At 41.4% G+C, this 15,000-nt stretch overlaps 3 protein-coding genes across 3 annotated transcripts in view; 2 read left to right on the top strand and 1 right to left on the bottom strand.

The window, feature by feature from the left end:
• Positions 1-2,827, top strand: part of LOC138006924 (testis-expressed protein 36-like) — a 3,798-nt gene extending 971 nt beyond the window's left edge. Inside the window, exons 2-4 of the mRNA XM_068853555.1 lie at positions 1,154-1,249; positions 1,991-2,068; positions 2,368-2,827. Coding sequence (XP_068709656.1) covers positions 1,154-1,249; positions 1,991-2,068; positions 2,368-2,691 — 498 coding nt within the window. The 3' untranslated portion in view covers positions 2,692-2,827. The remainder of the gene's footprint in view (positions 1-1,153; positions 1,250-1,990; positions 2,069-2,367) is intronic.
• Positions 2,828-4,721: 1,894 nt separating this feature from the next.
• LOC138006921 (uncharacterized) lies at positions 4,722-12,759 on the bottom strand. The gene is made up of 7 exons (XM_068853551.1): positions 11,899-12,759; positions 10,679-10,842; positions 9,968-10,036; positions 9,353-9,477; positions 7,526-7,770; positions 6,921-7,075; positions 4,722-5,448 (listed from the first exon to the last, which is right to left on the bottom strand). The coding sequence occupies exons 1-7, from the start codon at positions 12,631-12,633 to the stop codon at positions 5,166-5,168; spliced, it is 1,776 nt and encodes a 591-aa protein (XP_068709652.1). The 5' UTR covers positions 12,634-12,759; the 3' UTR covers positions 4,722-5,165.
• A 51-nt stretch (positions 12,760-12,810) lies between these two features.
• The window catches only part of LOC138006922 (26S proteasome non-ATPase regulatory subunit 4-like), a 14,238-nt gene continuing 12,048 nt past the window's right edge, over positions 12,811-15,000 (top strand). The window contains exons 1-2 of the mRNA XM_068853552.1: positions 12,811-12,922; positions 13,007-13,147. Of these exons, the coding sequence (XP_068709653.1) occupies positions 12,897-12,922; positions 13,007-13,147 (167 nt within the window). The 5' untranslated portion in view covers positions 12,811-12,896. The remainder of the gene's footprint in view (positions 12,923-13,006; positions 13,148-15,000) is intronic.

Below are 15,000 nucleotides of genomic sequence, written 5' to 3'. Positions count from 1 at the left end.
GAACTGATTGAAGTTTTATGGGCGAAAAAAAAAAATCAGGAAAAGTAGGATAAAACCTGTTGACGGTGCTTTTATGTTTGAAAAGTGTGGAATGACATTTTGTTGGTTCGAGCTGACATTCACTCATGTTTGTTTTCAAAATATTATTTGCGAAAGCCTTGATAGCTCTACAAAGCTGATACGGTAAGAAACCAGCTGTATGTATGACCAAGACAAGCTGATTATGTTTCAGGGTAACCTGTACAATGAATTTCTTTTTTACTTGTAACGAATGAAGAGTTATGATTAAAGAGCAAAGGGCTTTTTTATTATCATTACAACGAATTTGATCTTTGAATTTTTTTTTTTTTTTTTTAATCAATGAATCTTTCTGTTTCAAGTAGATCGCTGAAAGTCAGATTCCATCGACGAACTTCGTAGCGAAACTGATAAACCGAGCTAATGCCAAAATACGCGAAAAAGATCCCTTTGAAAGCTTCCCCGGTATATCTCTTTGGTTACGTTCAATGTGAACATTATAGTCTCCTTCGCAGCCGCTCGGGCCCGGCCGCTCCGGCGTGACTCCGGCCCGAGCGGCTGCGAAGGAGACTATGTGAACATCTGATCTGAAGATTTTCGAGAAACAAGCATGCCGTTGCAAATTAGGCCCTGTCTACAAGCAGGCAGGGTAACCCTACTGCTAGGGTTACCCTAGCAGCAGGGTCAAAGATAGCCCGAGTTTACAAGCAAAATTTCACAAGTTGGGTTACCCTACCACCCTTGACAACTGTGTGTGCTTGGTAACCACCAGCGTCACTATGGAAAAAGCTAAAAAGTTGTCCCGGGTGGGCGAGTTGTCCCTAGAAGAGCGTTTGCAAGGCAGCTAGGGTTACCCTAGCGCTAGGGAAACCCTAGAACTAGGGTAACCCTAGCTGTCTTGTAAACACGTCGATGAAAAAAAGAAGAAATGTGTGAGTGCTAGGGTAACCCCCCCCCCCCCCCTCCTTGTAATCAGGGCCTTAAATTAAATTAGGCTTGAAACTCAGCATCTCCGAATTCCACACCCCACCCCCTTAACGCCTTATTTTTTGCATGGAATCAATATATGAGGCTTTCTTGCTAGGCATAAAAAAGCAGCAGCATATCAATTTCTCACATTTCTGGCTTTTTTCAGTTTTGTACCAGTGGTTGGCCAAGGACACTTGACGACTCCAAACCACCCGAGAAACGCGTAGCGTCAGCACCGGAGAGGTTTGAAGAGAAACACGAGGTAAATTTGTTAACCGCTTCACGATTGGCTAATTAAGTGGGTGTTATTCTCCAGGACGGTTCATGTTTGTATACGATAACCTCTTTCGTAACCTCTGTTGCCAGGAAACCTACGAAATATCACACGTCATATTGACGTGACCTTATTGGTGAAGCGTGAGAAAAATATAGCTACAACTTCGGTCATAAATAGAACAGCAAGTCAAGTGCATCCAAGCTTTTAAAAAAGAAACCCCTCCTTCTCCCTCCCTTCAATGTTGCGTTTACCGGTTGGTTTTTGAACATCAACATTGAAGCCGGGGAGAAGGGGGAAATTGCCGTCTGTGTTACAACATTTGTGACCGAGACTGTAGGCTCTTGTGGTGGGTGAAGTACTTTGTATTTCTGACGACCACGCAGCCTTACCGAAAAAACTTTAGTCAGACATCAACCGCGCCTTCCACCTCGAGCTCTGCGATGGTGAGTGCGCTGAGTCCCTGTAGATCCTCAGCCTGACCCCAAGGGTTTTTCTCCGGGTATTTCGGTTTTCCTCCCTCATCCATGAAAATCCACTCCCGGCTAGCTCGGGGATGCGCTTCGCTTGGGTCTCCCACGCGTTTGCGCTTTTCCCTTCGGACTCAAAAGACAGTTCCGATGAATTTGGGACTGAATAATTTATGGTGGCTACCCTTGACGTAATTGTAATCCGTTTCCTTTACAGACAGAGACAGATCGATCTGAAGCAATGTTTTGATGTTTTCAGGTTCCGTTTAAACGGTTTCCTTTTTCCTCGCACGATAACAGGCATGCATTTCAAGATGAAGGAGAATACTTTGGGAATGTAAGTCAAATAACCTACTTTCAAGGCGTCGTAAGCCGTAACCCTAGGCTCGTATATATATATCTCTATATATGTTGAATATCTTGTTTTTAGACTTCACTGTAAACAATCAATTCGAAATCAATAACAATAGAAACCAACAAACACAAAAAAGCTAAGAGAGAGCCTTCCAAGTGGCTGCACCACTTATTAAACCGGGCCTTTAGCGAAGATCGCGAGAAAACTATGATACCATTTAATTTCTCTTTCGTTTCATGCGGTTGCGCCTTCCTTTGCTGTTATATATGTTTCCCTCATAGGGTCTTGGTCGACGAACTTTTCCCGATCGATGTCAACACTACTCCAGCAACCTAATCACATGGAACGCGACAAATGACGCAAGAACGTGCTACGTGGCTTCATTTCAAGGTGTCCCAGGCGCAGATAACAGCCGGTACAGACGCTTCCCACGGTTCCACACGAAGAAGAATCACGAATCTGCCCCACTGAGGACGACAACAACAAAATGGTTTCAGCGACCAGACGTTCCCTTTAAAACGCCTCTCAATGTCTTAGCCATAACGCAAGAGCCATTCTTGGCTCCTAATCAATGGGCTTATTCGTATAGACCGACATGGCGGTAGATGTATTTAAGGATTTTTTTCTTCTGACATTTTTCAAAGTTTGCGGTTTTTTACGGCGTTACGAGTTCCGGTATGAAATGGAACAAGTTGATTTTACAGTGTGGCCAGAAAACCACTTAGGCCAGCGAAAATCGATTGCCTGTTCTGTTAATGAATCCCGCATTTCGAAGACTTGTTTGACTCATTCAAAGTTTTATTTAATTTATATTCGTCCATTATACTCGGAAACGGAAAGTTATTGGCAATGTTAATAGTTCCTAAATAATAGCAATACTTATTTAATAGAGAGCAAAATCATGTGAATAAAACACCGTGCGTGATTACAAGCTTGTAAGTTAAGGCATGGAAAAGATTTATGTCCACCTCTCACTTTAATACCGAGTTTGAAGTCAATGCCGTAAGTTATCAACCGGCAAAAAACGAGAATCCGTAACTTACAGCACGGACTGAGAAAACGAGGTTAGAACTGAGGACATTGATTACATCTCAGCGGAACGTTCAACTGCATAAATGACATGATTGGCATGCGTCAAAATCCTCAAAACGAATAAATCTCATTGGCTTTCTGAAATCATTGTTCACAAGTTTATTTCACATAAACAACATGAAAAATTAGCTAGATTTCAAATTTATTGAGCTGGACAGCGGGCCGTATTGTTCACCATACTAGGGAGCTTTAGCAACGACAACGGCGACGTCAACGAGAACGTCACAAATTTGAACATTTAGTGGCCAAAAACAATAGCTTTGCACGCTCTGCACTTGCGTTTATCATTTTTGTCCATTTCTTTGCCGTCGTCAGCAAAACAACAACGTGAAATGACCACATTTGAGGTTTTATGAAGGACGTCAGCACTTGAAGATAAATTTTTATTTTCTCCCTTAAATAAAGCGTCGCTCATATAAACGGTTTCATTCCTAAGGGAGTGCCATACCCTTCTCACATTAAAAATAACTTGGAAAAGTCGTGAAGTGATTACAATAATGAGAATTTATGTTCTGAGATGACGCTCTCGTTGCCGTTCCCGTCGTCTTTGCTAAAGCTCCCTATTGTACAATACAGCCCGCGAAATTAGCCAATCATAGCGCGCGTACTACGTGAGTGAGATAAAGACATTATTATGCTTAATTTTTCGTGAAGGTAACGTGGGTGAAATGGAACTGGTATTGCATGCAATTTTGCGCTTGCATTGCGTTTTGCAATGCCCCGCTTCATACGCAAACCAAAGCGCAAATGCACGTGCAAAAGAATGGACATTTTCCCATTCCTTTTCTTAATGCGTCCGAGCTTTCGCGCTTGTGTTGCGGTAGTTCACTGACACGAGCTTCCGTTCACGCCGCATGTCTGAACAAGACCTAAAGGTCCGTGTTAATGGACAATTTTGAGCGTCAATTGGAAGATGGTGTGACAGAAGAGAATCCTCATCTCTGGGACTTCGAACCAGAGGAATCTAAGACAAGCCTTCAAGGAATACCTTCATCCGATTGCGTTTTGTCCCGAGAAGGACTGTTGTTTGTGACTGACATTAAGAAGTCATCTTTAGAGTCGGTTCACATCATTCTCCGTCAAGGAGCGCGATATGTCTGGAGCAGGAATGGCGCAGTGGTGAGAGCACTCGCCTCTAATCAATGTGTCCTCCGTTCGATTCCCAGACTTTGCATCACATGTGGGTAACGTTCTACTCTACTCCGAAAGGTTTTTTCCTGGGTATTACGGTTTTCTCCTGTGCCGATTTAATTTCTGTACACAGGGTCCCCAGTTAGTGTCCCAGACCTAACTCCAGTTGACACTTGAATAAATTTCATTATTCACTTCATTATACACGATAAAGAAGATAAAAAAGGGAGCTTAAGAAGGCGCGTTTTTGAGACGCGGACGGCAACCGGAAGTGAGCTGTTTTCCCTTTTAACTTGTCTTCACACAACCACATTTGCATTGCTGAGTATCTTTTCTCCATTAGAGATGACTGGTTGCCGTCCGCGCGTGCTTATGCTCCCTTTTAATTAAACTAGCAAAGAGGTAATGTCCGATAATGCTACCTCCTTTTATTAAAATGGGAGAATGAGTTTTTCGCCGATAAACTTTTGGAGTTCGTTTGTCAAAAGCCCTGAAACTTATCAGATGAATTTCGAGAGCTATATTTCCTTTCGTACCTCGAAGAACCGGTTGTGAAACTTTGCTATTCATTTGCTTTCTAAAAAGCAGGAAAAACTATCAGCTTCTCGTAATAAGCGTATCGTAGCTTCACTCCTCTCAGGCTAGCGATTTACACAAAATGTTTAAATAGTAATCTTGCATTTTTCCTTCTGAATAAGGTATAGTGGAAGGCCAGATTTTCGGAACAAGGATGGCGCATTATTTTTTTCGTCGAATGGCTACCTGTGCTCAGGGACTTGACTTTCGGGAAACGGGTCAAGGACCCGTATCGATGAAGGGGTTGAGTTCTCGATAGGGCTATGACGGCACTATTCCGCTATTCCAGAAGACTAACACGCGACGTTATTACCAAAGGTGTTCTTTTTAGCTGGTCTTTGAATTCTACCCAGCTCAAAGGAAAAAATTCTTCATAACCCCATCCAGACCCTTCCCGGTCAAACACGTCGGCTTCGTTGATCACTCGGGTAGCCTTGGGAAAGTTTGACGTCAGAGAGTAAGCCAGTTTAACGAACCCCTTACTGGTATGGCGGAAGTCACGTGTACTGATGGTCAGATAGAGACCTTGACAACCGGAAGTCCTCAGTTTTAGTTCAAGGAACCTGAAAATGAAAATGTGATATTGTTGATATAACTAAATACAAGTTAAGTTTCAAATCCAGTTCTCTGAACATTACACAGAAGATGAAAAGTGAGTATGAATGGTAACTTTGAGAGATTAGACTACATTTACACAAAAGCAAATGTTTCCGGATTCGTGACCAATCTGAAGCGTTTTGATACCAGATTTGCTTTCGTGTAACCACACACAATATGAAGCCGGTACAAAAGATTTCCATGTTTATCACGATTCCGAAACGTTATGAATCCGGAATCCAAAGTGCAAAGTTTTTTTCGGAAATAGTTCACTACTCACACTTGAATGCTCTAATTTTGCTTTAATTCACTTGAAATCACACTTTGTTTTCTCACACTTGTCGCTAGTACGATCACCTCACCAATTTACGTTGAAATACTTTGCTAGCCGATAGCAGAATTAAGGCCTCCCACGGTAATTTTTCACGTGATATGAGTTTGCAAATATAATAAGAAATCGATTCACTTCTTGCTCGTTTTTTCCTTTCAATACTCTGCACGAGCGTTTTACATTGTACATTCTTTAACCGTTCTTCCCTTAACAACGACGTAGGATGACCAAATTTGTCCTAGTGTCGAGAACGGGTGTACACCACAAAAGATATTACGATCCCTCCACGTTTCTAGAAGAGGCTGCTCGCGGTCGAAAATGGTCCAAGAAAAATTGTGACAAATTTCCACTTGTTACTGTTATCCAGGTTCGCGGTGTGAGCCGAAAGATTTATGCGATTCGAATTCCTAGTATAGAGCTCAAAAGTTCAAACAGGTTTAGCTTCAAACTACCTGAAGACTCTATGAAATTGTTCATTGTTTGCCTCACGAAGTTGTCAAGTGTGCAATCTCGTTCCCAGGGTCTCAATTCTCTGCCTCCATTGCCCTTCTCCTCAACGACAAAGGAGGCAGGGAAGAGAGACCCTGGAAACGAGGTTGTCAAGTGTGGTGCTAAGATCGCGACGTTTCGACTGGTTACGCGTCACCTCATAAAGCACGATGCTCTGCTGTGATTGTTGGTTTCTTCACAGCTGTTGCTCCCTCGGAAGTCCCCTGTTGTATAGGGCTCGCCGGTTGTTGTGTTTCAGGGTCGAGTGGGCATCCATGCTTCTAGAATTTCTGTTCCACTGTCCCTATTGACATTGTTAGGGACAGTAGAAACACCGTGAGACAAACGACTTAAATATTATTTTACTTCGCCACGATGAACACCCAAAACCTATTTCATGAAACCTCGGAGATATGTCTGTATACAGTGGAACCTCTCCTTTAGGGCACCTCTCTCCAGGGGACAAAGAATTTGGCCCGGGAAAAATGTTCCTTTGACTCCAACCCAACCTCTATTCAGGGGACAACAGCCCTGGTCCCTAGGGTGTCCCTTGAATGCAGGTTCCACTGTATACTGATAAATCCGAACGTGAGCTTTTGTGGATGAAGGATCTCTTACATTTCGTATCCGCTGACCCAAAAATGCGGTGACTTGATGATCTTCTTTTTCTTCTCCACTTCAACATCCTCTCCGATGTCCACAGTCCAGTTGAATACAACTGGTTCGTCATAAACTTTTCTTGAGACAGGCTCGCCTTCCTCACATTGCCTTTCCTGAAAATGCGAAAGCACATTCTGACAACCAACGATTTCAGCGATTTTGAAGTGCGTTTAAATTAGAGGCCCCGATTGGCTTAGGGATTCTCCTTGTCATGCTGCAATTGCGATTGGCTATTCACCCCAGCGCCTACTTAGACTGTGTGACACTCAGTTGGGAGCAGGTAAACGGGCTCATGTGTTCGCGTGAAAGGACTTATGAAATGATTGACCTGCTCCCAACCGATTGGCTTCATAGCTCAGTTGCTAGAGAGCATTGCACCGCCCATCCCAGAGGTCCTGGGTTCGTAATCCCGTTCAAGTCACCTGGATTTTTCAGGTGTCTCTAAGAAACAATTGCTTAAATTGTCCAGCCAAGGGCGACAACCATTTCTTTCAATTTCGTCTATATCCCGCGCTTCAAATATATACCTTATTTCAGAGCTGCAATCACTGACAAATTCCTACCTTTGAAAATGCGTGATAAAAAACAGCCTCCTCGAATAACAGCGGAAATTTGCCAACCGTAGAGGCAATGGGATGATCGCTGGTTACAACATCGTGAAGGTAGTTAATTGTCATGGATTTGAAACGCACAAGCTCTAGGAGTGGCTCCAGTTGTTCATCAAATACTTCATTCACTTCCGCCCATTTCATGAGTGCAAGGAAAACGGTGTTTTCCGAAGACACGCAAAGATCGTTACTGGAAAGAACTGAAACATAAGGACACCAAATACCACTTCATATGATTTAACTTGTTCGTTCGATTCGTAAATAGAGTACGACAGTTTTTGGGCACGAATCGCGCGTATATTTTAATCCCCGATTCCGAAGGAACAAAAAGTTTTCTGAAGACACAGAAAGGTCACTCTTGCAGTGCGAACGATTTTTGAAAAGTGCGGTCAACACTTCCCACAAAGACGCCTCGTCAAGTAAATGTGGGTCACGGGATATCGGTGTCCCAGCGAATTTGGACCCCCACTAGATTTGAACCCCATTTCTAACTTTAAGATCTTGACAGAGCTGAATCGACGCGAAAATGACGTCAAAGGCTCTCTAGTTTAAGAATGCAATGCGTGCGTACGCCGCAGAATTAATATGCAGCACGGGAGTTTTGGGCTTTCAGATTTTTAAACTCGCGTTTTTCATGTATAATAAGCTGAGCCTTTGACGTCACTTTTCCCTGGATCCAGCCCTCTGAGGTCCAATCGGTCAGATTTGAAAGTGAACAATGGCGGACCATGAAATCCAAAACTTACACTCAAATAAAACGGCCTTCGGATAAAAATTAAAGCTCAAAACTTTGCCAGTCAGATGTTAAGCAAACACACTTTCAAAATCTGAAGAAACAAAGAAAGTGATTTTTTTTTACAGGGGCACTTTAATCAAAAGAACGTTTATTTTCAGGGGGGTCAAAATCCGCGAAAGGGGGTCCATATCTGCTATCGGATCTGGACCGGGGATCCAAATCCGCGGTGGGGGTGGGGGGGTCCAAATCCGCTCTGACAGATAATTTGATCTTAATCAAACTAGTTGATAAAGGTCGAATTACCACCGCGACAAAAAAGATTCAATGGCTGACGAGGCGTTAACGCTCGAAACGTTAGCCATTCCATCCTTTCACGGTAACAATTCGAACTTTATCAGCTCGCTTGGTAAAATTAAATTTTCGCGTTTTACTTTCCCACCGACACAGAATAATACCTTCTTTAGAGACTACACCCTTCACTCCTGAGAGCTATTGAGGGCACTACGAAACCTGAAACAAGGCCCGAAGTTTTTTTAAGAGAAAGGACCATCAGGTCCATTTGTGCGTTTCTGTTGGCGCTTACAACAAGAAAATCGCAAATAAGGAAGATATCTGTTTACAAACATTGCTTTTGTTATTCAAATTTGCCACCCACAGGAACAAAAGACCTTTTGTTTCTACAGCCAGTGAGGCTCTGGTTGCCACATTAATAACAATAGGTGACGTCAATGATATCTTCCTTATATGTTCGCTAGTGGTGGCGAGATAAATAACTATTGAAAACGGATCCAAGATGGAAAAAAGGGTGATGATCACTCTATACTGAGAAAGTGATGATCACCTCTCCTATTGCGCCAAAATATCAGACTTTTTTCGGGGAGGATGAAGGGGAAAGTGTAATGTTGTTTACTAGGAAATCAGAGAAAAAAAACTTGCAGCTAATGAAGAATGAATATCCCTGGGCACGATTCACTTTCACTCCGGGCTTCCAAATCACAAAGAATTGCTGATGACATTATAGTTACATGAAAGACGACAGCACAAACCTTTTTGAAGGCCATTCGAACTCAAAGAGAGAAAGTCTTCACTAGACCACTGGGAGTCTAACGGGCTGAACTCTTCAATTAGGAATTCCTCACACCGGCTGATGAATTCAGCCATTTCGGGAAGTCTAAACAGTATGGAGAAATGGACTTATAAGGCTGTGTGCAAGCGGTAAATCTTGCCTTAAACTGCTCCCCTCACACCTATCGCTCACCCCTCGATAGCCTTTTTGTTGTCTCTCCAATCTATCTCTGCATCAGACATTCTAGTGTACCATCAGCATGAATGGGCAAAAACACACAGCTGCAAAGTATTACCAGTATTCTTTTCAGGGTTGCCTTCTAAATTCACATGGAGGCCTGGTCTCCAAAAATCACGAGTGATACTAGAATTTTGTAGCTCAGAGTATTATAGTGTTGTTTCAGATAACATCCAGACACTTCCCCACTGGGGTCACTGGAAATAACAAGATGAAGGGAATGCTCAAACCCAAAAACGTTGAAAAGCAACACAACTTTGTGTTTTGATACAGCATGGAAAAATAGGAAACATCAACAAAATAAATATTAAAATTTGACGAAGCTTTGTGATTTTTACTGACACATATCTCAAGATACCTTTCATGTTCTTGCATGTTCAGGGACTTGTCGCAAATTTCAACTGTGAGGTCAGCAGAACCCAAAAGCCTTCAAAGAAAGAAAGAAAGCATATTAAAACGGGGAATTCCCTGAGGCAACTACCTTCTGTCAGTTGCTTGTGGCTTTCTGCATTCAGAGATGATGAAACTTGGAAATGTAAGGGAAGAGACAGGTAATGACCAAGAACAATCCCACCCCTCTCAACATAAAGTATGTACACTCAAATAGAAAAGAAGGAGGGGATAGGGTACACAAGGGGAAGAAAAAAAAAGGGGTAGAGAGGAGATGGGAGGGTGGTACTGGGTAGCGGAAGTTGAGAAAAATAATAGAAGAAAGGAGAAGGAGAGTAAAGAAAAAGAGAAAACAAGAGTAGGGTACAGAGGAGCAAAAAAGAGAAGTGTAAAGTAGGGAAGAGAAACAAGGAAAAGGGATAAAGAGAAGGGAGAGAGTGGAAGGGAGGGAAGAGGGGATGGGAGAGTAAAACAGTGTAGTTTAGGGAAAGAAAAAACAGAACAGAATTAAAGAAAAGTGTAACAGAAGCAGGAGGCACAGAAAAAGAAGAGAGGATAAAAGAGGGGAGGGGAGGGGAGGGGAGGGGAGGGTAATGGAGCAAAAAAAATGGACAGGGAAGGGAGGGGCAGGGACTAGGAAAGGAATAAGGAAAAAAGAAGAAATGATGCCAAACTGTACTTTTGGCAAGTTTTAAGGGTGCTCTCTGCATCATAGATATGTGCCAGCCTCATCAGAGCAAGAAGATTCTCCACATTTTCATTCACCACCACATCAGGTTTGTACAATGACTCAATCAAAAGCAAGAACATTCCTGACAATGACTCGCTGATGTTCATTTCAACCTGTGAAGATCAAAGAAAAAGAGGCATTAGCGAGTGGTTAGGGCTAGCCATAACTGCATCATAGTATACACCCCCATGTTAACACTACCTTTCTCGAAAATACTCAGGATCATAAAGTTCAACGTCTAATATACATCCTGGAAGAGTTTCCTGCTTTTGGTTCCCACATGAGATGCACAACTGCATACATTTATTATAAATAATCTTTTTTGTTGAATTCTTTCATTCTTGCTCTTAAATTGCAATTCCCTGTTCAGACCAAAGCCATGCACTTTGGTGTTGACTGAGCACCTTTGGCTGTGTGGTCGAGTCCTGTAATACATCCTCATATCCGGCTAAGGGCTAGCCATGAGAATCACACCCAACCTCAGGGTTTTTGTTATGATTTTTAATAGCAGGGACAACTGAACATATAGCAAGGACCAGGATGGCGGCTCTGCCGCCATCTTGGCATGCTGTGCCAAGTCGGGATAGGTGTGGTAGGGGGTCGTCCCCCTCCCACTGGGGGGTAGGGGGGGCCTCCCCCAGAAAATTTTTGAATTTGTGAGGCCTAATGGGTACCTTTGGGTAAAATACTGGTCGATTTTCTGCTTCATTTCCTTCGCGCTACGGCTGACCGTAACCGAGTAACATGCACAGTCTCATTTTTGAAGAAATTTACTTCCAGCAGCCGTATTAGAGCCCGCCATAGCAATTTGCTTAAACTCCCTAATGACGAAAGCAGGGCGCGCCGATCAATGTGTTTTCTGTTACTTGATAACATCTTGTCATGAACTCCAAATAAGCTACACGTACATGTACGCAAATTGTGGTACAACTAACAATACCCAGTAGCAGAGAAATAAAGCACGATTTGGTTTAAGAAAATGTTAAATAATAAAATACAAATATCGGTTGACTATTCTCTTCATATTGAAAGAATCCTTGTACAACCTGTGCGTAAAATAGCCAGGACAAAAATAAAAATAGCAGAGTAAAGATCCCGGCGTCCCGGCTTTAACAAAAACCCTGCAACCTAGAAATAAACTCTTCATTTACACTGCCATTTGATCCCACCTTTTTAATTTTGGTTTCCATCATACCCGAACTGAAAAACAGACTCCTAAAATAGGAGCTGTTCAGTGCTAGCCAAAAACTATGAACACACAGCTGGTGTTCACCAACCAAAGTGTCAACTAGTGACAAGTCATCATCATTTGCGTTAACAGCACTGGCCTCGTTCAGGACTTGACTGCAAGCTGCTTGATCCCCAGGTGCAACGATGGCATTACTTACAGCACCAGACGCAAGTCCCGACGTTCCAGTTTGCAATTGGTTTACACTGCCGTTGTTTGTAATTAAAGTCGTATCCAATTCTGAATCAAAAGATGTTGAAGTTTGTTGTTCTGAATTCCCTGATTCTTCTCGCTTTTTGCTCTTGATAGATCTCTTTGTTTCGCAGAATGTCGAATCCTCGCCTATCCCCGAGTCACAGCTCAGGCTACTTACAGTCCGAGGATCGCAGCCGGGATTGACAAGTGAATCATCATCTGTGGAACACGTTTTCGGCGTTTCTTCGCCGTTTAACTCAACGGGTCGGTTTTCCCCTGTCGTGTTTATTTGTTCCTCTGATTTATTACAAGCTGCTGCTCTTGTTTCCTCGTCGCATGAGTTGGTTTTTGTCATGTTCTGCACTCTACGAGCGGCTTCTAATTTTTCCCAGCCGTCTCTCCTAATCTTGACCACCAAGATTCGGTCAGACATTTCCGGATTGTTGAAATGATCCCCGATTTTCTCAAATAGTTTATCCATGACCACAAGCGTCTTTTTCCAAACAATGATAACCCTATTTGTGAAAAACGACGCTAACGAAAGTTTGGAAAGCGATTACAAAAGCAAACAATCCACAAAACTCGTGTCCATGCAAAATAAGAAGAGACCGAAGAGACCTGGGTTTGAGGTACTTGGTACTTTTTATTTATCAGCGGTATCTCAAAGAGCGCATGAGTAAAGACCCGTTGAGTCATAGAAGTCGCTTGCTAGGGACATAGAGTTATTGAATTTATCGCGTTAAAATGGTGCTTGAGTCCACAGTTGTCTGGTAAGATTTTAAAGAAAACTCCATCCTGAAACACAGTTATTAAACATCCTCAGTTTCTGTTAAATTTTGTTGTGTTTGGCGCAGCGTGGACAACAGCGAGTGGATGAGAAATGGCGACTTTCTTCCCACGAGACTACAAGCACAACAAGATGCAGTAAGCTTAGTTTGTCATTCAAAGACCAGACAAAATCCAGAGAATAATATTGGTTTGATGACCTTAGCTAGGTGAGTCTCAGTGTTGGCTGTTTTTTAGATGTATGGAAACAGAAAATGAAACCTAAGATTCTGGCAATGTTACTTTTTCAGATTTCCTTATGAAGCAATCTTAATTACTGAAGAGAGCCTATCGTATTGCTAAATAGTTATAAATTGACACTAGTAATCCCCGGGAATAACACTCACAAATTCAGTTTTGATTAAAGAACGTTTCGAAAGATTTCGGTGGCAGAACCTGTATGTTGTTATTGATTTGTCCACCAGAGCCTCATTGGCTGCAAAAATAAAGGGTTGTTTTGTTCACATCTAAAAAAACAAAAAACATTTTATTGACAGATACCTTCCCAGTAACAGTACTTTTATGTGGAACTTGAAAGAAAAGCTTACAATATAGGTTGAAATAATTTTCAAGAACATGTTTGCTACCCAGGTGGAAATCTTATTAAGATCTTAGTAAGATTCTTAATAAGATTCTTACTAAGATCTTATCTTACTTCTTATTTAAGATTCTTACAAGATTCTTACAAGATTCTTACAAGATTCTTACAAGAATCTTACAAGATTCTTACGAGATCTTACAAGATCTTACCAAGAACTTACCAAGATCTTTCAAAGAACTTACAAAGATCTTACCAAGGTCTTACCAGATCTTACCAAGATCTTACCAAGATCTTACAGGATCTTACTAAGGTTCTTGTAAGATCTTACCAGATCTTACCAAGTTTCTTGTAAGATCTTACAAGATCTTACCAATATTTTTGTAATATCTTACAGGATCTTACCCCGATTCTTGTAAGATCTTACAAGACCTTACCAAGATTCTCACAAGATCTTAATATGAGATCTTATCAAGATGTTTCTCATATTCTGCTAAAAAACACTACCAAAATAGAAAGAGTAGAAAAAACTTTAGAATAAAAAATAAAAATAGTTTCAACATAGTTTCTACATAGATTCGAAACAGAAAATACACAACACATACAGTGTATACATAGTTACATACAACACTTACATAGTGATAACATAGGGTGTAAATAGGCTACAAATAGCCTCTACATACATGTAGCTGTAAAAAACTGGAAATAGGACAAACATAACTGTTTCATAGCATTTACATTATATTGTAAATAGAATACTATAGGATGTAAATAGGCTTTGACTAGCCTCTAAACATTTATGGAATAGTATTGTAATAGGAATTACACATCTCATGCCTAATGCTTGCATTTGAACAAGGTCAGAAAAATCAAGAAAAATAGCTTGAACTCACTGAGAAATAGAAGTACTAGTGCACACATGGAACACAAGAAACAAGGTTATCATATCCTGCTCCTGTAAAATAATATTCCAGCAAATAAGAAATGTGCTGGAAACTACAAAAAATCCATTGTAGTCAAGCTATTAACAGTTATTACCATGGCCCATAGACAAAAAAAATGGACTACAGATTTCAAAGCAGTAACATTTTTTATTGCATGAACCTAAACATTTAACTCATGCCAAAATCTTTGGATTGGGTTCTTGTTTTAAATTTAAAAACAAAAAAAGCTTTAAAACACAGAACTATAACAAGTCTGCAAGGAGAGATCCCCAAATACATCAAACCATAACTGGTTGAGGAGGCAGAATTGGCTGCTAAGCATTTTTGTCTGCTGTAAAGGACCTTTCCCTGCTGTCCCATCAAATAATTTTTTTCAGATGTGTCTCTTTATACTCTTTCATGGCAACTAAAAAAAATACAGTACATATGCTTCAATCACTGATCATTACAATTAAATTGTGTGAAGAGTAGACTCATAAATTTGGGTCTCTACTTACAAACGTCCATAATAGCTTTCTCAAGTATTTTCTGCATTGATTAC

This window comes from Montipora foliosa, chromosome 6, assembly GCF_036669935.1.
Source record: "Montipora foliosa isolate CH-2021 chromosome 6, ASM3666993v2, whole genome shotgun sequence".
In the NCBI taxonomy this organism is placed as follows: domain Eukaryota; kingdom Metazoa; phylum Cnidaria; class Anthozoa; order Scleractinia; family Acroporidae; genus Montipora; species Montipora foliosa.
The sequence above is the reverse complement of the archived record's forward strand: the minus strand, read 5'-3'. Positions and strand labels throughout refer to the sequence as shown.